This window comes from Mus caroli, chromosome 4, assembly GCF_900094665.2.
Source record: "Mus caroli chromosome 4, CAROLI_EIJ_v1.1, whole genome shotgun sequence".
Classification (NCBI taxonomy): Eukaryota; Metazoa; Chordata; class Mammalia; order Rodentia; family Muridae; genus Mus; species Mus caroli.
The window spans coordinates 101,545,932-101,567,250 of NC_034573.1; the positions used below are offsets into that span (position 1 = coordinate 101,545,932).

At 40.1% G+C, this 21,319-nt stretch overlaps 2 protein-coding genes across 5 annotated transcripts in view; one reads left to right on the forward strand and one right to left on the reverse strand.

Annotated features, from left to right (window-relative positions):
* Nucleotides 1–3,471, forward strand: part of Ttc39a (tetratricopeptide repeat domain 39A) — a 39,847-nt gene extending 36,376 nt beyond the window's left edge. The window contains exons 15-18 of one of the 4 annotated variants that reach the window (XM_029476680.1): nucleotides 968–1,079; nucleotides 1,441–1,555; nucleotides 2,233–2,349; nucleotides 2,780–3,447. In XM_029476680.1, the coding sequence (XP_029332540.1) occupies nucleotides 968–1,079; nucleotides 1,441–1,555; nucleotides 2,233–2,349; nucleotides 2,780–2,903 (468 nt within the window). In that variant the 3' untranslated portion in view covers nucleotides 2,904–3,447. Of the gene's footprint in view, nucleotides 1–967; nucleotides 1,080–1,440; nucleotides 1,556–2,232; nucleotides 2,350–2,779 lie in introns of all 4 variants that reach the window. The other 3 variants (XM_029476678.1, XM_021159772.2, XM_021159771.2) reach the window with 3 other exon arrangements.
* Nucleotides 3,472–8,868: 5,397 nt separating this feature from the next.
* Rnf11 (ring finger protein 11) overlaps nucleotides 8,869–21,319 on the reverse strand; it is a 24,506-nt gene continuing 12,055 nt past the window's right edge. The window contains exons 2-3 of the mRNA XM_021161277.2: nucleotides 14,176–14,345; nucleotides 8,869–11,873 (exon numbers count right to left, since the gene is read on the reverse strand). Of these exons, the coding sequence (XP_021016936.1) occupies nucleotides 11,702–11,873; nucleotides 14,176–14,345 (342 nt within the window). The 3' untranslated portion in view covers nucleotides 8,869–11,701. The remainder of the gene's footprint in view (nucleotides 11,874–14,175; nucleotides 14,346–21,319) is intronic.

Below are 21,319 nucleotides of genomic sequence, written 5' to 3' on the forward strand. Positions count from 1 at the left end.
CCCTGGCTGTCCTGGAACTCACTTTGTAGACCAGGCTGGCCTCGAACTCAGAAATCCGCCTGCCTCTGCCTCCCGAGTGCTGGGATTAAAGGCATTCGCCACCACGCCCGGCCCTGTCTCAAAAAGAAAATTAGTTTAAGATGTACAATAAAGTTATTACTATCATAATGGGCATGGGGTATCCTGGGAAGGGTGGGAGTGACTGTGCCCGCTTCTGTACAAGGTCACCTGTGAGTAAGGGCACTGGGAGGACAGGCTGTGGACTGCTGGTTCTTCTAGAGCCCTTATAGCCAGTTTTCTATCTTGAGACCACAGAGCAACTTAAGGAACACTGACCTAAATCTACATTGAAACAAAAACCCTAACAACCTTTAGGGCCTTATATAAATTGCATCCAGTATCCATTACCTGTCCTGATGGTTTAGGATGACTCTAAGCTAAGTTATTGCAAATTTAATGAATTTCCTGCCAGTCAAGGAAAAAAGGATCAGGATGCATTCTAATCTCGATGAGGAGGCTGCCATCCTTGAGCCTGTTGTGGGGGAAAGGGACGGTCTTAGGCTCCACTGTCCTGAGATGCTTAGTAGCTTCCTCCAATAAGGGAGGTCCAGCCAGCGGGAGTAGGGAGGGTTCCATGAACAGTGTTGGGCATGGCCTAGTCCTCAAGAAAGGAGTCAGGATGAGAGTATTCATGCAAGGTACAGTAGGTAAGTAGCTGAAACCTAATGGCTGTTGGATCACCCTAAACCCTTATGGAATCAATAAGCTCAATAACAAATCCCTGGTAAGGTTGCTTCCACAGTGCCCTCAATCCTACAGCTTTATAGGCTAGAAGGAGACTTGAAGATCAGGGATCCAAAGGCTCAGGACCTTTTGAACTGAGCTGTCTGTTTTACAGATGGGAAAACTGAGGCCCTGCTGAGGCAGAGACCTAGAACTGACTTGCCCCACCCACTTCCTCTCTCAGGAAATGATGTACATCTGGAATGGCTATGCTGTGATTGGGAAGCAGCCGAAACTCACTGATGGGATGCTGGAGGTCATCACCAAGGCTGAAGAGATGCTGGCAATGGGCCCAGGTGATTACCCTCAGGCTCCTGACCCTGACCGGCTAGGTCAGGTCTTTAGAGTTCAAGGTTCCTCTGCCAAAAATGTCCTTCTTATCCCTCTATCCTACTAACCAGCCTTTTACAAGACCAGTGTCAGCTCCTCTTCAGCAAGTGTCCCCTCTCCTCGTCCAGGGCCTTCTCTTGAGCTTCCTCCAGTCACTCCTAATTCACTCTGGAGCCATTATCTCAATATCTGTCTTTTCTTCTCAGATGTGAGTCCCCTGAGGTGAATTGGTCTTGATTCACCTGTGTCCTGGGTTCCAGAGGGGCTCCCTGAGTAACTTGCAGAAGTGAGCAAGCCTACCTTCTTCCCCCACACCTCTATTCTCAGAGAATGAGTACTCAGCAGATGATGACTGCTTGGTTAAATTGCTGAAAGGCCTGTGTCTGAAATACCTGGGCCGAATCCAGGAGGCAGAGGAGAATTTCAGGAGCATTTCTGCCAAGTAAGTGCCTTTGCTACTCCCGCAACCATCTCATTCACCATACATTTGCTGATGTCTACTCTGTGCCAGGATAAGAGATGCCTGAAAGGCTACCAGGGCGATGGTTAATTTGGATGTTTATAGCTCATGGTTTTAATCTTAGCACTTGGGGGGGGGGCAGAGGCAGAACAATTTCTAAGAGTTTGAGGCCAGGACATAGCAAGACCTTGTTCCAATAAATAAACACAAATTAATAAATTAATTGGAAGTTTAGCCAGAAGACAAAAACAAAGGAGAAAGTTTTAAGTGGAGTGTTCGTGGGCACAGGACACACACCAGAAGCTAGTGACAACAGTGAGGATCTTTCCTGCCTAAAACTATAGAGAAAGGCCAGACTAAGAAGGGCCTTGTCTTCACAGGATGAAGACAGATGACCAAGAAAGGATATGGCAAAAAAAGACTGTTGTTTGTCTCTAGGACAGAATGAAGCAAGGGTCAGAGATACTAAAATAGGAACAGGCTTCCCAGTTTAAGAGACCAACCTGGAGTGACAGTGGTTGAGGATTGTAAAAGGGAGATGGGCTGAGGATGCCAGAAGGCTCTGGTGAAGATCCCAGCTTTTCTAAGGTAAGGATTTGAAGTTCTGAAGGCTGTGGAGAGGACCTGAAGGGTGGGCCATGTCTGCTTTTGTTTTGCAGTGAAAAGAAGATTAAATATGACCATTACTTGATTCCAAATGCCCTACTGGAGCTGGCCCTGCTATTTATGGAGCAAGGCAGAAATGAGGAGGCCATCAAACTCTTAGAGTCTGCAAAGTAAGGCTTGGTCAATCCTCCTATTTCCTATTTGTGCTCCCTTTGACCTAAGGTGCCCAGATATCAGTGAGGCTGCTGGCAAAGGCAGTGTTCTGGGAACTCAGTTCTGACGTGCTACAACAGAGCTTTCCCCTCAGTTTACAAATAAGTGGCTGGAATTCTTGAGACAGGAAGTAAGCTTCCAATGGTATAAAGACCTAAGTCTCCAACAGGACCAAGAGTGATAAGAGAGTAGCCCCTTGTAAATAAGCCTTCCTTTAGGCAAGGGCTCAGCTTAGTCTTGAATCCCTTTCAAAGTCCTAAAAACTACAAATTTTTCCAGTTGTATATGGATGAGGGTGGTGTCTCATAGCTCAAATGGGGGATTGGAGTATGACACACCTCCCAAAAGAGCTGAGCTTCACCTGTCTGATCCTCTGCTCCCCTTTAGGCAAAACTACAAGAACTACTCCATGGAGTCAAGGACACATTTTCGAATCCAGGCAGCCACACTGCAGGCCAGATCTTCCCTAGAAGATGGCAACAGATCTCTAGTCTCATCAGTGTCCTTGTAGCTTTCTGCAGCACTCTTGAGCTGCACGATGAACAGACAGCTAGCTGGACAGAGCACCTGGAAACATTTCAAAAGATCACCTCCCCTGCCCTGCCCTTCCTTGGGGTCCACCTGGTGCTCCAGTAGGATTGCACAAGAATATCTGTGCAGAAGCAAAGACAGCATTTTTACCAGTGTGGCCAAAGCCTTCACACATACGGGTACTTGTTTTACACTGTGATGTTAAGAGAATGTATGAACAGTTTACATTTCTTTAGAAATACATCGATGGGATTATAATTGGTGTTTAAAAAAAAAACAAAACAAACTACCCTCCCCTGCCCCCAAACAAACAAAACCCAACCCAACTGCCTGGAAAGCTGTTTAGTTCCTGATCTGGAAGTTCTCTCTACATGCTATTAGAGGCGAAACTGCTTCTCAGACCTCAGCTTTTGAGGACAGGAGTTCCTAGCATCTGAGTCATTGCAAATTCCAGGACAGCCAGAACTACACAGTGAGACACTGGGTCCAAACAAAATAAAGCAAATTAAGTTGCTAACATTTAATATAGAGTTTTCATATAAATTTTTGTCTTCTAATTGAAAAACAAGGCAAGGGAATCAGAAGCGTAAGCCATTCTTTGAGAGTCTGAAGCCTGATGAGGTACTTAAGACCCCTGTTTAAAACTAAAACATGAAAGGATCTGGCAATAGAATAGTAAAGCCTTAACAGGACAACAAACAGGAGGCTACCCTACAGCCTGCTAATTATGATGTCAGCCAAAACAAAACACTTGATGATCCTTTTTCTCCCTTAATTCTACCTTTTTTTTTTTTTCTCAAAAGAATCCTTTCTACAGACAAACCTTTTTTTAAAGCCTAGATGCTGGGAGACCAGTCTGAGCAGGATAGGATGAGGAGTGATTAGAGGGCAGCTACTGAAGGAGGGTGAGCCTTTGAGGCCCTACCACCATGCCAAAGCAGCACCCGTCACATGACGCTAACACATGTAAAACTGCAGCCTACAAAACTGCTTTTGCTTCCATTATAAATTGCTACGGCTGATTTCCTACTGAACTTCATTTAACTAGCACATTTTTACCTCAGTTGCCCTGGTTGTAGTCTGGCTAATGACAATTCAGAGGATTAGGCCTCTTGTATCCCACCTGTAACTTCTGAGTTTCTGAGAACACTGGATTTCTAAATCCTATCCTATCCTAGGCTCCTTCATGTCCTGAGTCACTCTAGGCCACTTCTCCCCTAGTGCAGACTTTCATAGCACTTCTGCCCTGTGGGAGACTAACAGCTGGGGAGCCCAGTGATCCTCACTTAAAGTCCAAATCTTGTGCCACAAATGGAGAAGCTGCCAGGGGAGCAGCCACTGTGTCACAGGATCTGAAGGGCCCTTGGCTATGCAGTCTAGCTCAGATGCTCACTGCTCTGCTGAGTGGCTGGCAGTATGCTGGTCCCTATCAGCTCTCTCCCACACCTTGGCAGCTTTCCCTATTTCCTTATCTCTTGAGTCAGAGTGGGAGTGTTTCCAAGACAGTTATCACGATTCACAGCAAAAGCCACAACCTGACACCAAAACTAGGTCTCCCAAAGGCCAACCTCAACCCAAGGCTTGGCTCAGGTCCAGGTAAGAGATTCCCAGTAAGAATGACTTGAGAAGCCTTCAGAAAGTCTCAGCAAGCTGGGACCATTTTAACAAAGCATCAAACCCACTTCAACAATCTCCTGTTGTCCTGCATATACACAGCCTTCCAGAGTGCCTCAACAACCATTTCCTGATGTCCTCGAAATCATCAGTAATATGATTGGACTCTGAAACACAATCATAAATGGGATTTCCAAGGCTAAAAGGTATTCATCTACTGGGGTTAGCACAGCTTCTCTAAAATCAGGCAAGAAGTTCAATATTGACCAATAAGGTAAACCCACAACCAACCTCATTTGGAAATCCATTCCTAAATGAGCAACTATAATTGTTTCCATTGCATAAAGGCAGTTAATGAAACAGAGCTCTTTGGAGGCATACAGTTATCAGTAGACTATGGTTGATAAGCAGACTTCCAGTCAGAGACACCACAGCTAACACCTTGCACATGACTGGGACAGGCTGTTTTCCTTCACAGTAAGGGACACTTCAAAATTTTAGTATCTAGCTGGGCATGCTGAAATGTACCTTATTCTCAGTGGGAAGAATTTATGCTGGTCACTGGTGGCATAATCCCAGCACTCGGATAAGTTCGAGGCCAGACTCGTCCTGCAAAGTGAGTTCCAGGACACCCAGGGCTACACAGAGAAACCCTGCCTTGAAAAAACAAAAGAAAAAATAAAGGAAATCTGCTACACTGCCACATACTGAGTTCAAAGTCAACATGGGCTGAGACCCTGTCTCAACAAATCATATGTTCTGTGGAAAAAACCAACTAGTAAATTGAGTACTCACGTCTGCTAGTTGCTACCAAACTAGTTGTATTCCTTATAAGCTCCCTGTGAGGGACTAAATGCTTTAAAGATGTGAAAACAGTTAAATAACTTGCCTAAGACTACAGGCCCATTATGCATCACAGATATTATGCTTCAAATATTTGAAGCCGAAGCTGAATTCTAAAGCCCATCCTCTGCTAAATTGGCGCCCAACTTATTACCAGTTTCATGCCAGACGTACACTGAATCTTCTGGCATCATTAGAGATGGGAGAGATACCCCCAAAGGTAATTATACCTTTGAAAATATTTATAACGCATGTAACACATTTGTAAGACATGGGTCCCTATTCTGCATGGTATACCATGGGATACTGAGAGGGTCTAATCGAAGTTCAACAAATCCAAAAGAAAACAAAATCATCTAAACAAAACCTACACTTAACAAAGTAGGGCTGAGAAGGTGGCTCAGTGAGTAAAATTGCTTGCTGACAAGTATGAGGACCTAAATTCAGATCCCAAGCATCCATGAAAAAGAGAGGGAAAGAGAGAAAAAGAATCAAGGAAGCTAGATGGAGAAATGCTTGGTGGCCCAGCACTGTGGCAGCAGACAGGATGAATCCCCAGATATCTCCCCCACCCCGCTGCGCGTGCACACACACACATACACCACACACTCTGGATTGCCTGGAGCTGTCTGAAGTGGATGTTGGGACTTGAACTCAGGAGATGCATCTGTCTGTCTCCTGAGTGCTTGGGATTAAAGACATGCACCACCATGCCCAGTGGATGCTGGGATTTAACTTAGGTCTTCTGCAAGCATAGTACATGCTCTTAGCAGCTGAGCTCTCTTCTGGTGTGTCTGAAGACAGCTACAGTGTACTTACATATAATAATAAATAAATCTAAAAAAGAAAAGAAAAAAGAAAAGGCTGAGGCACTTTACAAGGTACATGAAAAGGCTAGATGGCAGTCCTAGGAAGTCAGCCATTTCATCCCTGTTTGGATTTATTGTCAGCCCAACAGGAAGCTATTAATTTTAAGCTGGAGAATGACATCATTCAACTGATTTATAACATTTTAGCTGCTCTGTCAAGAATGGATTATCTGGGGTTTAAAATGGCCAATAGCTCCAACTGTTTCTGGCTTGTCTAAAACCTACCAAAAATATTGTGCCTTCCTCACCAGAACTAGACTCAGAAGAAATTCATGCTAAGTTTTCAATATGCTAAGTAAACATTGATCACTTGGTTCATTTGGTAAGAATTGGCATTTCATAGTCATATATTTGTAGAGAATAAACTGTACAAAATTATCCTTGACCCCTATATACAAACTATGGCATGCATACACACACACACGCAATGTGTGTGAAATGTGGAGCACAGAGCAGTCATCAGCAGAGAATACAAGTTGCTAATGTTCCAGACTGAGGATCTAGAGCTGAAAGAGAGCCAGAGGAAATAAAGTTTAAGATATACAAGGATGTTTTCATCCTCCAAATGGAACCTCTTCTTTCAACACTTCAGGTTTCTCTTTGACCTTCATGTATGTACACACACAAGACTTACACCAAGTGGCAATTTTTAGTCAGTAATAACCATCATGGCCAGACATTCAGTGTTATAAAAAGCAAACTACTCAATAAAGTGAAAAATTGTACAGATAGTTCTGAAACTCCTTTTATAAAGGACTTAACAGAACCCTGGACCTAATGAGAACGTTATGGATCAGTAAAATGGTGGTAAACGTCCTTATCTAGATTTTCTGTACCAATACTAAAACATCATGGAAAGATAGCAAAGGACACATGGCAAGAAGCCTTTGAAGCCTTTCCCTATGGCTTCAGTCACACATAATTAACAAGCCTTCAGCACTCTGTCAATCAGCTAGGGAAACAAAACACAAAGCACCAAAGCAAACTTTACCTACCGTCACTTGGGAAAGGATTAGCTACCGACAATTCCAAAGTCTGCCAGTGCATCAAATGGCTTGGAAATGCCTCCATAGCTCACACAGCTCAACACCTGGTTCCCTGCTGCCAGCAACTGTCTAGGCAGGGAGAGCCTTGTTTGTATTTCATGAGGGATTAGGTTATAGCTCACCACCTTCCAGTTTTTGCTTTTTCCTTCCTGTGTGCTTCAGCTGCTACCATGACTTCTCTACCATTATTCAAAACTAGACTACCCTCTGGAAACAAGCCCAAAATATCAAGTAACGGACAACTAATTACTACAGAGAATGTGAAAAATGTATTCTCTCTCTGCAACTCAAGGGAAGAGAGTCTGTGTTACTAAATTCAGACCTACACAGAAGTACCTGATGACCTTAGGCTCTGATACGCTTGCTTTCACCTCCCAGTTGCTGGGATTACAGGCATGTGCCTGAACATTCTAGGCTTCTAACCACAAAAAAAAAAAGAGTGAAAAAATTCTTTCAGGGTCCATTTTTGATACCTTTCAAGTAATAATCATGTGGGTCAATCAGTGATTATGTATAATATAATGATTGTATTTTAAGCATAAAAGGAGCACCTAAGAATCAGTTTAGTTGAGATTTTAGAACAGGAGCCACAAGCTGCCTTTACTGCCACTTCTTTCCCAAACTTAAAGACAACCCTCCTTGTGTTCATAAATTCCACAACTAAAGATTAAATATTAATTTTAACTTATTTAAGATATGTTAAGAATGTATTAAGAAATGTTAAGCCGGGCGTGGTGGTGCACACCTTTAATCCCAGCACTTGGGAGACAGAGACAGGCGGATTTCTGAGTTCGAGGCCAGCCTAGTCTACAGAGAGTACCAGGATAGCCAGGGCTATACAAAGAAACCCTGTCTTGAAAAACCGAAAAAAAGAAAAAAAAAAAGAAAAAAGAAATGTTAAAATCCCTTTGCATGCACACTAAAAATGATTGCTGCAAATGATAACCATGATCCCAGTACTAAGAAGCCAATACAGGAGTACTACCATAGGGTTTCCTCTACAGTGTGCCTGGGTTACAGAGTAATATTCTATCTCACAGGATCAGATTACAGATTGTACCTAGGTAACCAAGCTGTTGTTACTGGGGCTGAACTCAAGGCCTCTAGTAAGGTAGGAAGGTGCTCTACCACCAAGCTTCATGTCCCCAGCACATAAGAGTAGCATCATTTTAAGTGTATCTAAGCAATTTACCTTTTGTCCTTTTTACCACTTTCAGTCAAGATCACAGGCCACTCTGGTTGAACAAGTTGCTTTTTAAAATGTTTACCTTTGAGGCTGGAGAATGGTGCAGCATTGGCTGCTCTCTCAGAGGACTACATTTCATTCTCAGAACCCACATGGCCACCCACAACTGTCTGTAACTCCAATTCCAGGGACCGGACACCCTCTTCCGGCCTCCATTGGCACCAGGAACACAAATGTTGCACAGACATACATGCAGGCAAAATATCCGTAAACATAAAATGTAAAAAAAAATTTTAAAGTTCTCATCCTAATGAAGGAACTTCTAATGTAAAGAACCTCAACGCCCTAAGTTCTATGAAATAATACACAGACACACATGGGGTGGGGTGAGTCTTCCAATACCAATTTAAGAGATTCCTTGTAGGAATGTTGTCTCAGGGTTTCCATTGCTGAAGAGACACCATGGCCAAGGCATCTTTTATAAACTCTTATAAAGGACACCATTCAATTGGGACTGGCTTACAAGTTCTGAGGTTTAGTCCATTCTCATCATGGTGGGAAGCATGGCAGTGTCCAGGCAGGCATAGCTCTGGAGGAGCTGAGAGTTCTACATCATATTCCAAAGGCAAACAGAAGGCTGATTCTAACAGGGCTAAGAGGAAGGGCCCAAAGCCCACCCACACAGTGACAAACTTCCTCCAAGTAGGCCATGCCTACCCCAACAAGGCCACACCTCCTAATAGTGCCATTCCCTGGACCAAGCATATTCAAACCACCACAAATGTAAACATAATTTAAAGTATATCCAAGCAGTTCAATTTGTATAAACCTCCCTTTTCCTTGGTTAGGCTTTCTAGACATTTCAAATCCCATAGCCACGCTGGAACAAATCTTGTCCATTTCTAAACCCTCTACACCTGCTTTAGGAAACTTTAAAGCTATCTAGTTTCTAAGTGTGTGCTTAAACCATAGTAACTACAAAGCAATGAAAAATACTTCCCTAAGCTTTAAACTGATGTGTAAAGAAAATGATTTGGGATAAAATCTGGGTCCTTAATATTATGTAAAGGCTGCCCCTAAGGTGATTTTTCCTGACATACACACAGAAAAACAGAAGAGTAAACACTGTGTCTGTGTGTGTGTGTGTGTTTGTATAAAAAGATTAGATATTCTGGAGAACATGTAACCAACTCTTAACATTAAACCCTTCATGGCTATAACTTTTAACAATTTAGTAGATGCCAAAAATTGATGGTTCTTAACATAGTTGTATGCAGAATAAAGTTAAAAAGAATTAAGAATCACCCAAGAGCACTCAGTTCAGCACTATCTGAGACAGAAGGGGTTTTTGTCGTTGTTATTCTTAGACTGCACCATGAAAGACTGGGAAAAGTACATTTACAAATTTTGAGAACCTAGGAAAAAAGTCTGACTATAATACTTGATGACACACAAGTGTATAATTAGAAAACATAAGAATTTAAAAAGAATTATCACTAAAAATATGGCACAACTTCAGCTGTTTCCTCCAAATTTACTTTATAATTGAATGGATATAAATTAATGAACAGAAATTAAGCAAGATATACGAGACAATTTAACAGAACCTGATCATCTCAGTATTTCCAAGTTCATCTTTAAATATTTCCATCATGGGATCTACCGGGAATCTAAGCAATGTTTGACTGCTTCAACTCAATGTCAATTAACTATTTATGACATAATTTCTTCTACACCGCAATTATGAAGAACCTTCAAGAAACTTTTGTATGTAAAAAAGTGTTAGTCAAGTACTCAACACAATATAAAAGAACATTTCTCATTTGGAAGGTGGAGAGCGCTTCTGCTCATCATTTTTTAACTACAATGTCACTGAGTGGAAGGAACGAATCACCTGGAGAACATAAGGAAGATAAACACATGCTAAATGGATAAAACATTACACTGTACTAGACCATTTCTACCTCTAATCCTTCAGAAGTGCAGAGATTTAGAGTATTCTTACATTAATTGCAAGAAAAAATAAAGAAGTTCCTTTGAGATCACAACTATGAAGTCATGTGGTTATACAAACCCTGCTGCATTGGTGTGCAAAACATAACACATTTACCTCTCCTGTCAGTCACCTAGCAAGACTTAACAGATACTTTTCTAGGAAACAGACTAGATGTGTTTCTGTAACTTCAATAACCTCAGCACTACAGTAACAAGAGATGCAGTATCCTTTTGCTATGGTTCCAGACAGGGGGGGGGGGGGGGGGGAGGAAGAGGTCACAGGAAAGAGAATCAAAACTGTTACAGATGAGAAACTGTTTCTTTAAGTTTCATCATGGTGCCACCTTCATTTTTACATAAGCATGGTGGCATAATTCAAAGCTCAACAAATCAGAAATATTAATATTTGAATTTCAACTTGACTTTCAATTATCACCATATTAACCACCAAAACAATAAGATAAGACACACAAGGGAAGGGATATCAAATCCACTTTGCTAGCCTTGTTTCCTGACACATCAACTCATTCTTAATAGAAAAGGGATAGTGCATCTCAGTTTGCTTACAAGCTAGGAGATCACTGTGAATTCTGCATTTCCTAACTGCAAACAGAATATAGCACTTACAACAGGTTATAAATAAACTGGTTTTCAAGCATAGAGCCAGCCCCAACGATAATAATACACTATTTAAAAAGACCTAAGGCAATGAATTCCATTTCCAATGGAAAAAAAGAACTGTGCAAACAAGCTTAAAACTACTTTTTTTTTTGTGCCAGTGTTATAAAATGTAGCTTTTAATAAAACCTTGACCCAAATGTCAGTAACTTTTCAGAAAAGAATTTGGGTGGGAGAAGAAACTTATTTCATTTAGGAAAAATAACAACTATCTTTTTCCTAAGCTTCAACACACACAATTTAAACATGTACAGTTGCTGTAACACTTTACACAATTCCTATGTACTGGAGCAAGAACAAGGTCTAATAACAATTATATTTTAAACACTGGGTCAAGGCTTTACATAAAAATACCATCCATCCTACTTTCCCCCTAAATTTCTAAAATATCACATACTTCCCTCAACATCTGCAGCCATCCAGGAATTTTTTAGGAAACTTTTGTGCATGATCTTAATTCCTAATCCCTGGCTCTTTGGGCTCAGTGACAAAAGATCAAAACCACCAAAACTGATGGTTCACTTGAAGTCAGACGAGAGACCCTGGCTCAATTAGTCTCATAGGATGAAAGCAGTGCTGCATCAACTGGCTCCATGCAGGAGGGGCACGTGAAGGATCTCATCAACCAGTCATCTATACAGTCCAGGTGATAGATGTGCATGCACGGCAGAAATCGAATTGGGTCCCCATAAACAAAGTCCATCATACAGATCACACACCTGAGGGAGTGAGGAAGAAATCAGAAAATCTCACATAAGTGAAACAGTATTAATGTTAATCTAAAGTACACACAAGCAAAATATTCATATACCTAAAACTTTTTTTAAAAGTTTCCCTGTTACCTCATTACCAAAGCATGAAAACTGATTTTTTTCCTAACATGCACTGAAACATTCATATTATTTCATTTTGATTTCTTAATTTATCATAAGCCTTGAAAGCAACTAAACTGAGCAAAGAAAAACAGACTATGTTAAGGATCAGACCCATACTGAGCCTCAAATTGTTCCACATTAAAAGAGACGTCTACTGTGAGCTTTAGGGAGGAAATTACATCCATTGCTTCCTTACACAGAGTTTTCAAAGTAATCAGGAATAATACTCATCGACTACAAGTAAAACAGAATGACTATGCCTGGAGTGGAGGGACACTGAAATCAGGGTTCTGGACACAGAAGTAGGTGGGTCTCTCTGAGTTTTACTCCAGCTTGATCTACATAGAGTTCTAGGCCAGCCAGGGCTGCATAACAGAAGGCTGTCTCAAAAACAAAGCAAAAGAAAAAAGCAAAACGGAATGACTAATCCAGTCTACTGTGTGTGCTTCAAGTTAAAATTGTCTCCATTAATTCACTTTCAAGTCCACTACACTTTTCTACAGGTTGAAGAAACCCAATTCTACAGAGATCCAAAGCCAATGCTCTAAACAGACTTTGCTCCTGAGTGCCAGCATTAATTAAATGGTGCTATAGCTCAAACAGACGAACAGTAAACCCATTTGGTCTGTGTTTGTTGGTAAAGCCATTCTTAATTAGAATAGCTGTTCCTATTAAATCAAGACAATAAAATTACTCATCAGGCTTGAAAAAAATTACTTTCTTAAGTTATGAAAGATCTCTCCTGTCACTAAAAACTTGAATAGTCTTAATTGTTGCTGTAACTATCACCCATAGACTTATGTGTTTGGACACTTGGACCCCCTCATGACATTATTTGGCAGGTTTAAAAAACCCTTTAATTGGAGCCTATTAGCCATCTTGTGCTAGTTTTTGGAGAGAACCACAATTGAGAAAATTCCTCCAGATTGGCCTGTGGGGACACAGATCTACAGAGGTTTTTCTTTTAAATTAAATTAATGATGGCTATGGGAGGGCCTGGACTACTGAGCAGTGCAACCTCTGGGCAGGTGGTTCCTGGGTAGTATAAAGGGCCAGTTGAACACAGCATACTGGGAGTAAGCCAGGAAGCATGGCTGGCTTCTCCATGGTCTCTGCCTCAGTTACTTTCTTAGCTTCCCTGGATGACTGACAGTAACCTATAAACCAAATAACCTTATTTTTTTCTCCAAGTATCTTTGGTCAGTGCAGTAGAAAGTTACTAACATTCTGTTCTTCCAGTCTAGTTCTCAGCTGCTTGTCTGTTAGCACAATGTGAGCAGTGATCTCACAGACCCACAACACAGATAAGATTAAGGCTTGTTGCCAGGCCTTTCCTACGATGACAGAGTTCCATGAACTCATGAGTCAGAACAAAGCCTTTTTCCCTTAAAGCTTTGTCAGTTATTTTACTACAGTGAGAAAAATAAGACAGCCATATACCTAAGAAAGTATTTCTTTTCACTTTTTCTTTTTTTCTGATACAGGGTTTCTCTATGTAGTCCTGGCTGTCCTAGAGATTGCTGTGTAGACCAGGCTGGCCTCAGAAATCCATCTGCCTCTACCTCCCAAATACTAGGATTAAAGGTGTGCACAACCAGGCCTGGCTAAGTATTTCTGAAAAGTTAAAACAACTATACCTTTTCAATTACAGAGTTTAGATTTTCACCCCTCAATAAGACTATAGTAAAAATCTTGTGCCTAAAACTCTAGTGTGTATATGTTGGGGGGGGGGGGTATAACATTCCTATTAATTTGCTCAGAGTTTAAAAGAGGTTTAACTCCTATTTATTTAGAAAGGCTTAAACTCCTTGGAAAACTGATAAAACAAAGCTATTAGAAATATCACATTTATATAAATGATTTTAACTATCATCAACTGTCATAAATAGACAACTAGCAACTATAATGGTCAGAATGCAGAAATTCTCCTTTATTGCTATATTTAACTCAGGTTTTCAAATACAGAATTCCAGAGGCTTCCTAAGAACATGAGAAAAAAGCAAATTCTAAAAGCTGACATTTCTAGTTGAAAATAAAGCTGAGGGTAGCACAGGCACAAGGTCCTAGGTTCAGTCTGCAGTATTATAGAGGAAAAAAAACCCACAACTACACACAAATCTCTAAAATACATAAAATTACTACTTACTCTCGGATCTTTTTTTCTGATCCATCTCTTCCAGGGTCATAAACTCCTTTAGGCAGATGCTGTATAAGGCCTATTCTTTGAGCTATTCTAATTTGTTCCTCTTCAGTCAGCTGAGTTGCTAGCCGAGTCTGGCTAGGTGTTGGATGATAGATGGGAACGGGAACTTGTTCCTAAATACGAAAGTGAAACAAACAATTGATTATTTTAAAACTTATTTTCTACGGTGTATTAAATTAACTGGCTTAGTCGGGGAAGGAAAATGAACCCTGAGATAAGTGAGAGGTTGGATAAATGGAACAGTATGGCTATATCTTACTGATTTTAGACACTTATCAAACACGATAACTAATAATGTTGGCATCTTCATCTAATACACACTTTTTCCAAGTTTTATATTTAGTAAGTAAATTTCATGGTTTACAGTTAAAAAGATCGTCCCTATTATTAATGTACAAACTGGGCCGTAGTGGCACAAGCCTTTAATCCCAACACTTGTGAGGTGGAGGCAGAGGCAAGCAGATCTCTTGTGAGCTAGAAGACAGCCTAGTCTACACAGAGAAACCCTGTCTCAATCATCCCTCTGGCCCCCAAAAATCTTGACCAGGTACACCAACTCATGTTTAAAGAGGGTCACTGTAACAGTTAAATGGGAATTAAAGTGTTATCCTTACTACTGCACAGTACACATGAATGCTTAAGTATGTATCAGCTAGGATTACAACTCTGCTACTCTGACTGCAGAACATCATTTCTGTTTTAGTTGTTTGTTTGTTTTTCGAGACAGGGTTTCTCTGTGTAGCCCTGGCTGTCCTGGAACTCACTCTGTAGACCAGGCTGGCCTTGATCAGAAATCAGCCTGCCTCTGCCTCCCGAGTGCTGAGATTAAAGGCGTGAAACACCACTGCCCGACCAGAACATCATTTCAAAACAACTGTACTGGTTCCACACATCTCAAATCCCAACACTGTAGATACAGAAGAGACTGAAGAATCAAAGCCTTTGGATACCAGCCTGAGCTATACATTGAGACCCTGACTCAAACAATTGAGAACGAAGATTCACTAAACTATAGTCAAAGTAAATTTATACAATCATTTATGACAAGGACTATGTTGATATTTGTTCCAGTTTCTTTTAAGCCAAGGGCTCTCTCTGCAGACCATGGTATCCCCCTGCCTCTGCTGGAATTAAAAGCAAACTACCTCAGCACAGGCTCTGCTCCTCTGTATAAAACATCTGATAGAATAAACAGTCTACTAAAATGTTACCTAATAACTACAAGTATTACCCATCTACTTTCCTCAGGGTTTCATTTCAGTTTATTGTATCAAACATTTCCTGAATCTTTAGCCCATTGTTAAATATCTAATTAAAGCTGGAGTTCAAGCCACAACACTGAGTCTTTTGGTTTTGTTTTAGAAGTATATTTTTAGGAGTGACTAATATTGGTGCTCACTTCTGCCACCTCCTCCTACCTCAATATAAACCTTAAATGTTTACCAATTAATCATTTCCTATGTACAAGGAAACAGCACAAAAAAGATAATTATAAACCAGTTAAGAAATCTAAACTGCCGATTAACAGAAACACCAGCCTTCACCAAGAGTCTTTATACACATAAAACACCAGTAGGGATACAGGCCAAAACATACTTAGAGACTGGATACTTTGGTACACTGGCTGAACCATTTCTATGAATACAAAGATAGTTCATTGCATTTGGACTAATACAGCAATTATATTTGCCCCAGGCACATAATTCCAACTCAAATATTACAAAACACATTACTGAAATTTTATGTCATTCCTATCTATATCACATATCAGGATTTTGAAATGATTTGGACTAAGGCATAATAAAAGCAAAGGGAAAACCTGATATAAATTACAATCAGTTATTTCTTCTCTAAATGACAATACTTGGCTTTAGATTTAACTTGGGTCCAAAACCAAACTATACTTCTGTTCCTTCAACAACCTTCTCAACTGAGAATTTTCATGTTGTTTCTCTAGGTTAATGACAGAGAAGAATGGAAAAAGAAAGTGCATTTCATAGAATTTCAGACCTGGCACTTAAGTATTTAATTTTAGCATATTACTTAATACCTGAGCCTTAAAGTTCCACACCAGCAAACCAGAAGACATATATATTTTTTTGTTTGTTTTTAAAGAATGTTATACTGCCAGGTGGTACGGTTCATACCTATAATCCTAATACGGGGGAAGATTGCTTCTAGCTTGAGACTAGCCTGATTTACATACCACGCTCTAGGCTAGCCAGGGATACATTGTGAAAATATGTCTCAAGTAAATAAACAGATAAATAATCGGCAAGGAAAATACATAACCCAGGATCTCAGTACCTAGCGCACTCTATGACGACCTCACTTAAGTCTCCCAAGGTGGACAAACAGAATGACAACAGGTTATTCATCCTCTGATTCCTTTAGATTCTTCTTTTCCCTTTATTCTATCAAATATTTTTGCTCTTTGCTTGTATTTCTGTATTTAGTGTGTTTGAGGTCTAAGAACAATGTGGTTGGTACTCTCTTTCCACTATGTAGGTCTGGGGGATTGAACTCAGGTCCTCTCATCTGGCATACCAATTACTTGCAGAGCCATCTTATGCTCCCAGCTCCCCCCACCTTTTTTTTTTTACAACAGACACTTGACATGTAAGCCCATGTTGTCAGTTTGCTTTAGCTTCCCAAGCACTGGATTAAAAACTGTCTTATCAAACCATCATTTATCATTGATAGGAAACAGATTTGTTATACAAATCCAAATTGATGTAATATGGAACTCATAACCTGAGACGCAAATATATTTCAAAACAATATTTTCCTTAATAATTTGTTTAGTTTCCCATCTGCTTGGGTGAAAGGATACTGAAAAGTATTTGCCCTAAGGAAATAATTTTAAACTAAAATCTTCCTTGAGAAAAACACAACATTATAGAAAACACAATATACAATGAACAGAAAACAATACGATAATGAGTTACTCACCCCTCAGTTTTGACCCACTAGTAAAGTTCTAAAATATTCTGATTTTTACTATATATAACATGTATTCTGCTGGAAATCAAACCCATAGTTGTATACATGCTAGGCCAAACTATATTCCTAGTTCCTTGTTATATATTTTAAAAAGCATCTATATAAAATGGCAAATGTTGTCAATTATACCTTGGGCCCTAATCTTAACATAAGCCAGGAAAGAAACAAATGAAAATGTAAAATGTGCCTTTAATCCTAGCGTTTGGGAAGCAGAGGCCAGTCTGGTCTACAGTAAATTCCAGGGCAGCTAAGCCTACATACAGACACCTTGTCTCAACTCCTGCCCCACCCACATCCCAAAAGTAAATGTGTCTTCACTAAGCTGGATTCAATACCAGCATGGTAGACTACACCTGTAACACCAGCAATTCAGGTGAAGGCAGGAGAATCACAGGTTCAAAATCATCCTTGGCTACACAGCAAGCCTAAGGACAATTGAGTACAAGGAGACCCTGCTCTTTAAAGCTGTTTATTCAAGTTAGGGAATATGATACAATTTCCGAAACTAAAACAATGCAGTGTGGGACATGCCTAAATAATATCTAAGGCTGGAAATAGTACAAGTCTGGCTTGTGGTGAAGGAAAAATAAAGTCACTGCTAAAGAATGCAGCCTGTCACCAACAGCTGTATATTTTCAGCCAGTAGGAAATAAGAGCTCACTCTTTACAGCCTTAACATGCGGCTGTTGGCCACACCCCCTCTCCAGCGGCAGTGTCTTACTGGGAATATTTTCTCTAAATTTTGCCAGACTTACAGTTAAGGCCATAAAAAGGAAGATTTGGACTAGCTGGTTTCAGTGTATGTTTTAGTTTAGATGATTCATTAATTTTAACCATAAAAGAGTGAGGGGAGAACCCCAGCAAAACAAGACTGCATTTATATGTAGTTCCCAAATGACACATGGAGAACTAAATAAAAGCCTACATGCCATCTATAATACCGAGACATACTACTTTATATTTAGACGGTATAACCCAGAGTGGCCTGCATGTCTGAAGAAGAGCACTCCACCTAGGGAGATAGACTGGTCTTTTTTTTAAGGTTTGTTTTGTAGCCAAGGAATTCCTGATCCTTCTGCTCCTACAGCTTGAGTTGCTGAGATTAGTCATGTGCTACCACATTCTGTAAGAATATAATTAGGGTCCAACACATCCTCACACCCCAAGCTTCATTTAGGTTAAGCAAACAAGAACTCTAAACTGAACCATATCCTCAGCCTGCATTTTATTAATTCAGAGACCTAGAGAAATGGCTCATCAATTAAGATTCTGAGTACCCGCAGAGGATAGTTCCCAGTATCCATTTTTGTGGGTGGGGTGGGAGGAGGTCACAACTGCCTGCAGCATTGGGAAATATGATGCTGACATCTGTAGATCTCTGCACTCTTGTGAAATACCCACACACAGACATATTTTTGTTTTTAAATTGTAGCAAGGTGTGGTGGTGTATACCTTTAATCCCAGCACTTGGGAGGCAGAGGCAGACAAATCTCTGAGTTTACGACCAGCCTGATCTATATAGTGTGTTCCAGAACAGAGGTACACAGTGAGATCCTATCTAAAATTAATTTTTCAGAGCTAGAGAGATGGCCCAACAGGTAAAGGAACTTGTCACTAAGCTTGTTAAACGCAGTATGACTATCCAGGAAACACATGGTAAAGGAGAGAACTTACTTCGGAATGTTGTCTGTCCTCCCATCTTTACACAGAGGCCACAGGACACCTACTCCCAACCCTATCCCCAGTTCCCCCTCCACAAAAAATAAAGCAAATGCACTTCGGCATCTCCCCTCCAAGCACACAACTAAATACTATTTTGAAGGTTTCCATATTCATAGAATTATATAATCAGTCAATTTTAGAGAATTTTGACCCCTTTAAAAGAAATCCTGTATTCATTACCTATATTTATAGATTTGCCTATTTTGAGCATTTTCTGTAGACAGAACTGTACTATTATATGGTCTTCTGCCTGGCATAGTGGTTCATGCCTTCCACTCTAGCAGCCAGAAGCCCGAAGAAGCAGATTAATGAGTTCAAGGCAAGCCTAGGCATAGTGAATTCTAGGCTAACTTGGGCTACAGTCTGAGATACTGTCTCAGGGGCGTGGGGAGTAGGGCAAAAAACAACTGTTTTGTGGCAGACCTTTCACTCAGAATGCTTTCAAAGTTCATCTATACTCCAGCATGTATTAGAACTATTTATTTGCTTATTTGTTTTTTGCTATTCCATCTTCTGGATATACCACAATTTGCTGAGTCTTTGGTAAACATTTGGATTGTTTCCATTTAGAGCCTATTATACAATCTCACGATTCTGAAAATTCATTTTCAAGGCTTTAGACATTCCTCTGGTACAAACTCAGGAGTGAAACTCTCCACAAGCTTTTGAAGAATTGCCAATTTCCAAAGCACTGGCACCTCTCTGAATTTACACCAGGAATCAATGGGTAATAGTCCCAGTTTTCTCCCCATCACCAAAACTTCCCCGTCACTTTATTTTAACCACTCTAATAGGTGTGAAATGCTAGCTGATTGTGAATAGTGTTAATCACCTTTTAGTTTCCTGACAGTCCTTTTTAAAAATTAGGCTTTAAAAATTTTTTAAAAAATAGTCCAAATACCACTGTCTAGAGAAATGACTTGCAAACATTTTCGTGCCTTTTATGGATCTTTTCACCTATTCTTTGAAGTACATGTTTCCTTTTCTTTTGCTGAAGGTCCCAGAGATCTTACCCAGGATTTTGAACATGCCAGTCAAGCACTCTCCTACTGAGCTACACCTCCAGTCCAAGGTACAGGTTTTTAATTTTGAAGATACAAACATATTTAGGTCACTTGAGCTTTTGGCATCAGATCTAAAGAAGTTCTGCCGACCCAAGGTCATGATGAGACTGTAGTTTCTGAGTTGTACTGTTTGGTTTTTAGTTTGGTTTTGTTTTCCTGTAGCCTAGTCTATATTTGAACTCACATAAAACAGCACTCCTACCAGCCCCTAAATGTAGCTCTTACATTTAGGTTCATGGAGCTTTTTGGTTGTTTTGTTTTGAGACAGTATTTCTCTATGTAGTCCTAGCTGGTTTTGAACTCATTAGATCCTCCTCCCTTGGCCTGAGTGCTGGGATTAAAGATGTGAGCCACCACTGCCTGGCCTCAGTTTCACTTTTTAGTGGACATGTGGATATATTACTGCTATCAGTTGAAAATTATTAAATAGACATGCTAACATGGAAGGGGAATTCTCACCAATACTCAACACTTGACAAGAAACTATATGCAACTTATGACAACTGATAAGAGAATGTCTTCCAAGGATGAGCCCCCTAATTGGTTATTCAACTCCAAAGGATCAGCCCTGAAATCACTCGTATGTATATGTATATATATGTATGTGTATGTGTGATGTGTGCATGTATGTGTGTATATACATACATATACATATATACATATATATGCAACACTCAACAGACTCATGTATAACAGAGGTTGTATTTATATATGATGCATATAAATATGTCTATATCTATATACATACATGTATATATTATATAATCTATATATACATACACACATATACATATATACACATATATATCTATATATGTATATTTACCAATAATAAAGAGGCCAGAAATTTGAGATGGAGGAGGGCAACATGGAAAGGATTAAAGGGGGGGAAATATAATTAGTTATTTTAATTAAATTTTTTTTCATTTGTACCTGACTTTATATGACTTTGGTATTCAAAGAAGAAAAAGCATTGTTACAAGCTCTAGTTCTTATCACATGGGGGGAGATGGTCAAAAGACAGTCTTACGATCTTTGTGTGAACCATGCCTTGCTCACATCTGGGCCTTCTCTAGGACCATGTGGACAATACTGAGCACTGGGTGGGTTAATTAAAATATTTATAAATTTACTAAATGATAATAGTATATCCTAGAATCCCAGTGAAATACTTTACATTAAAGTTTTAAAAAATAGGGACCTAGCCGGGTGTGGTGGCGCACGCCTTTAATCCCAGCACTCGGGAGGCAGAGGCAGGCGGATTTCTGAGTTCGAGGCCAGCCTGGTCTACAAAGTGA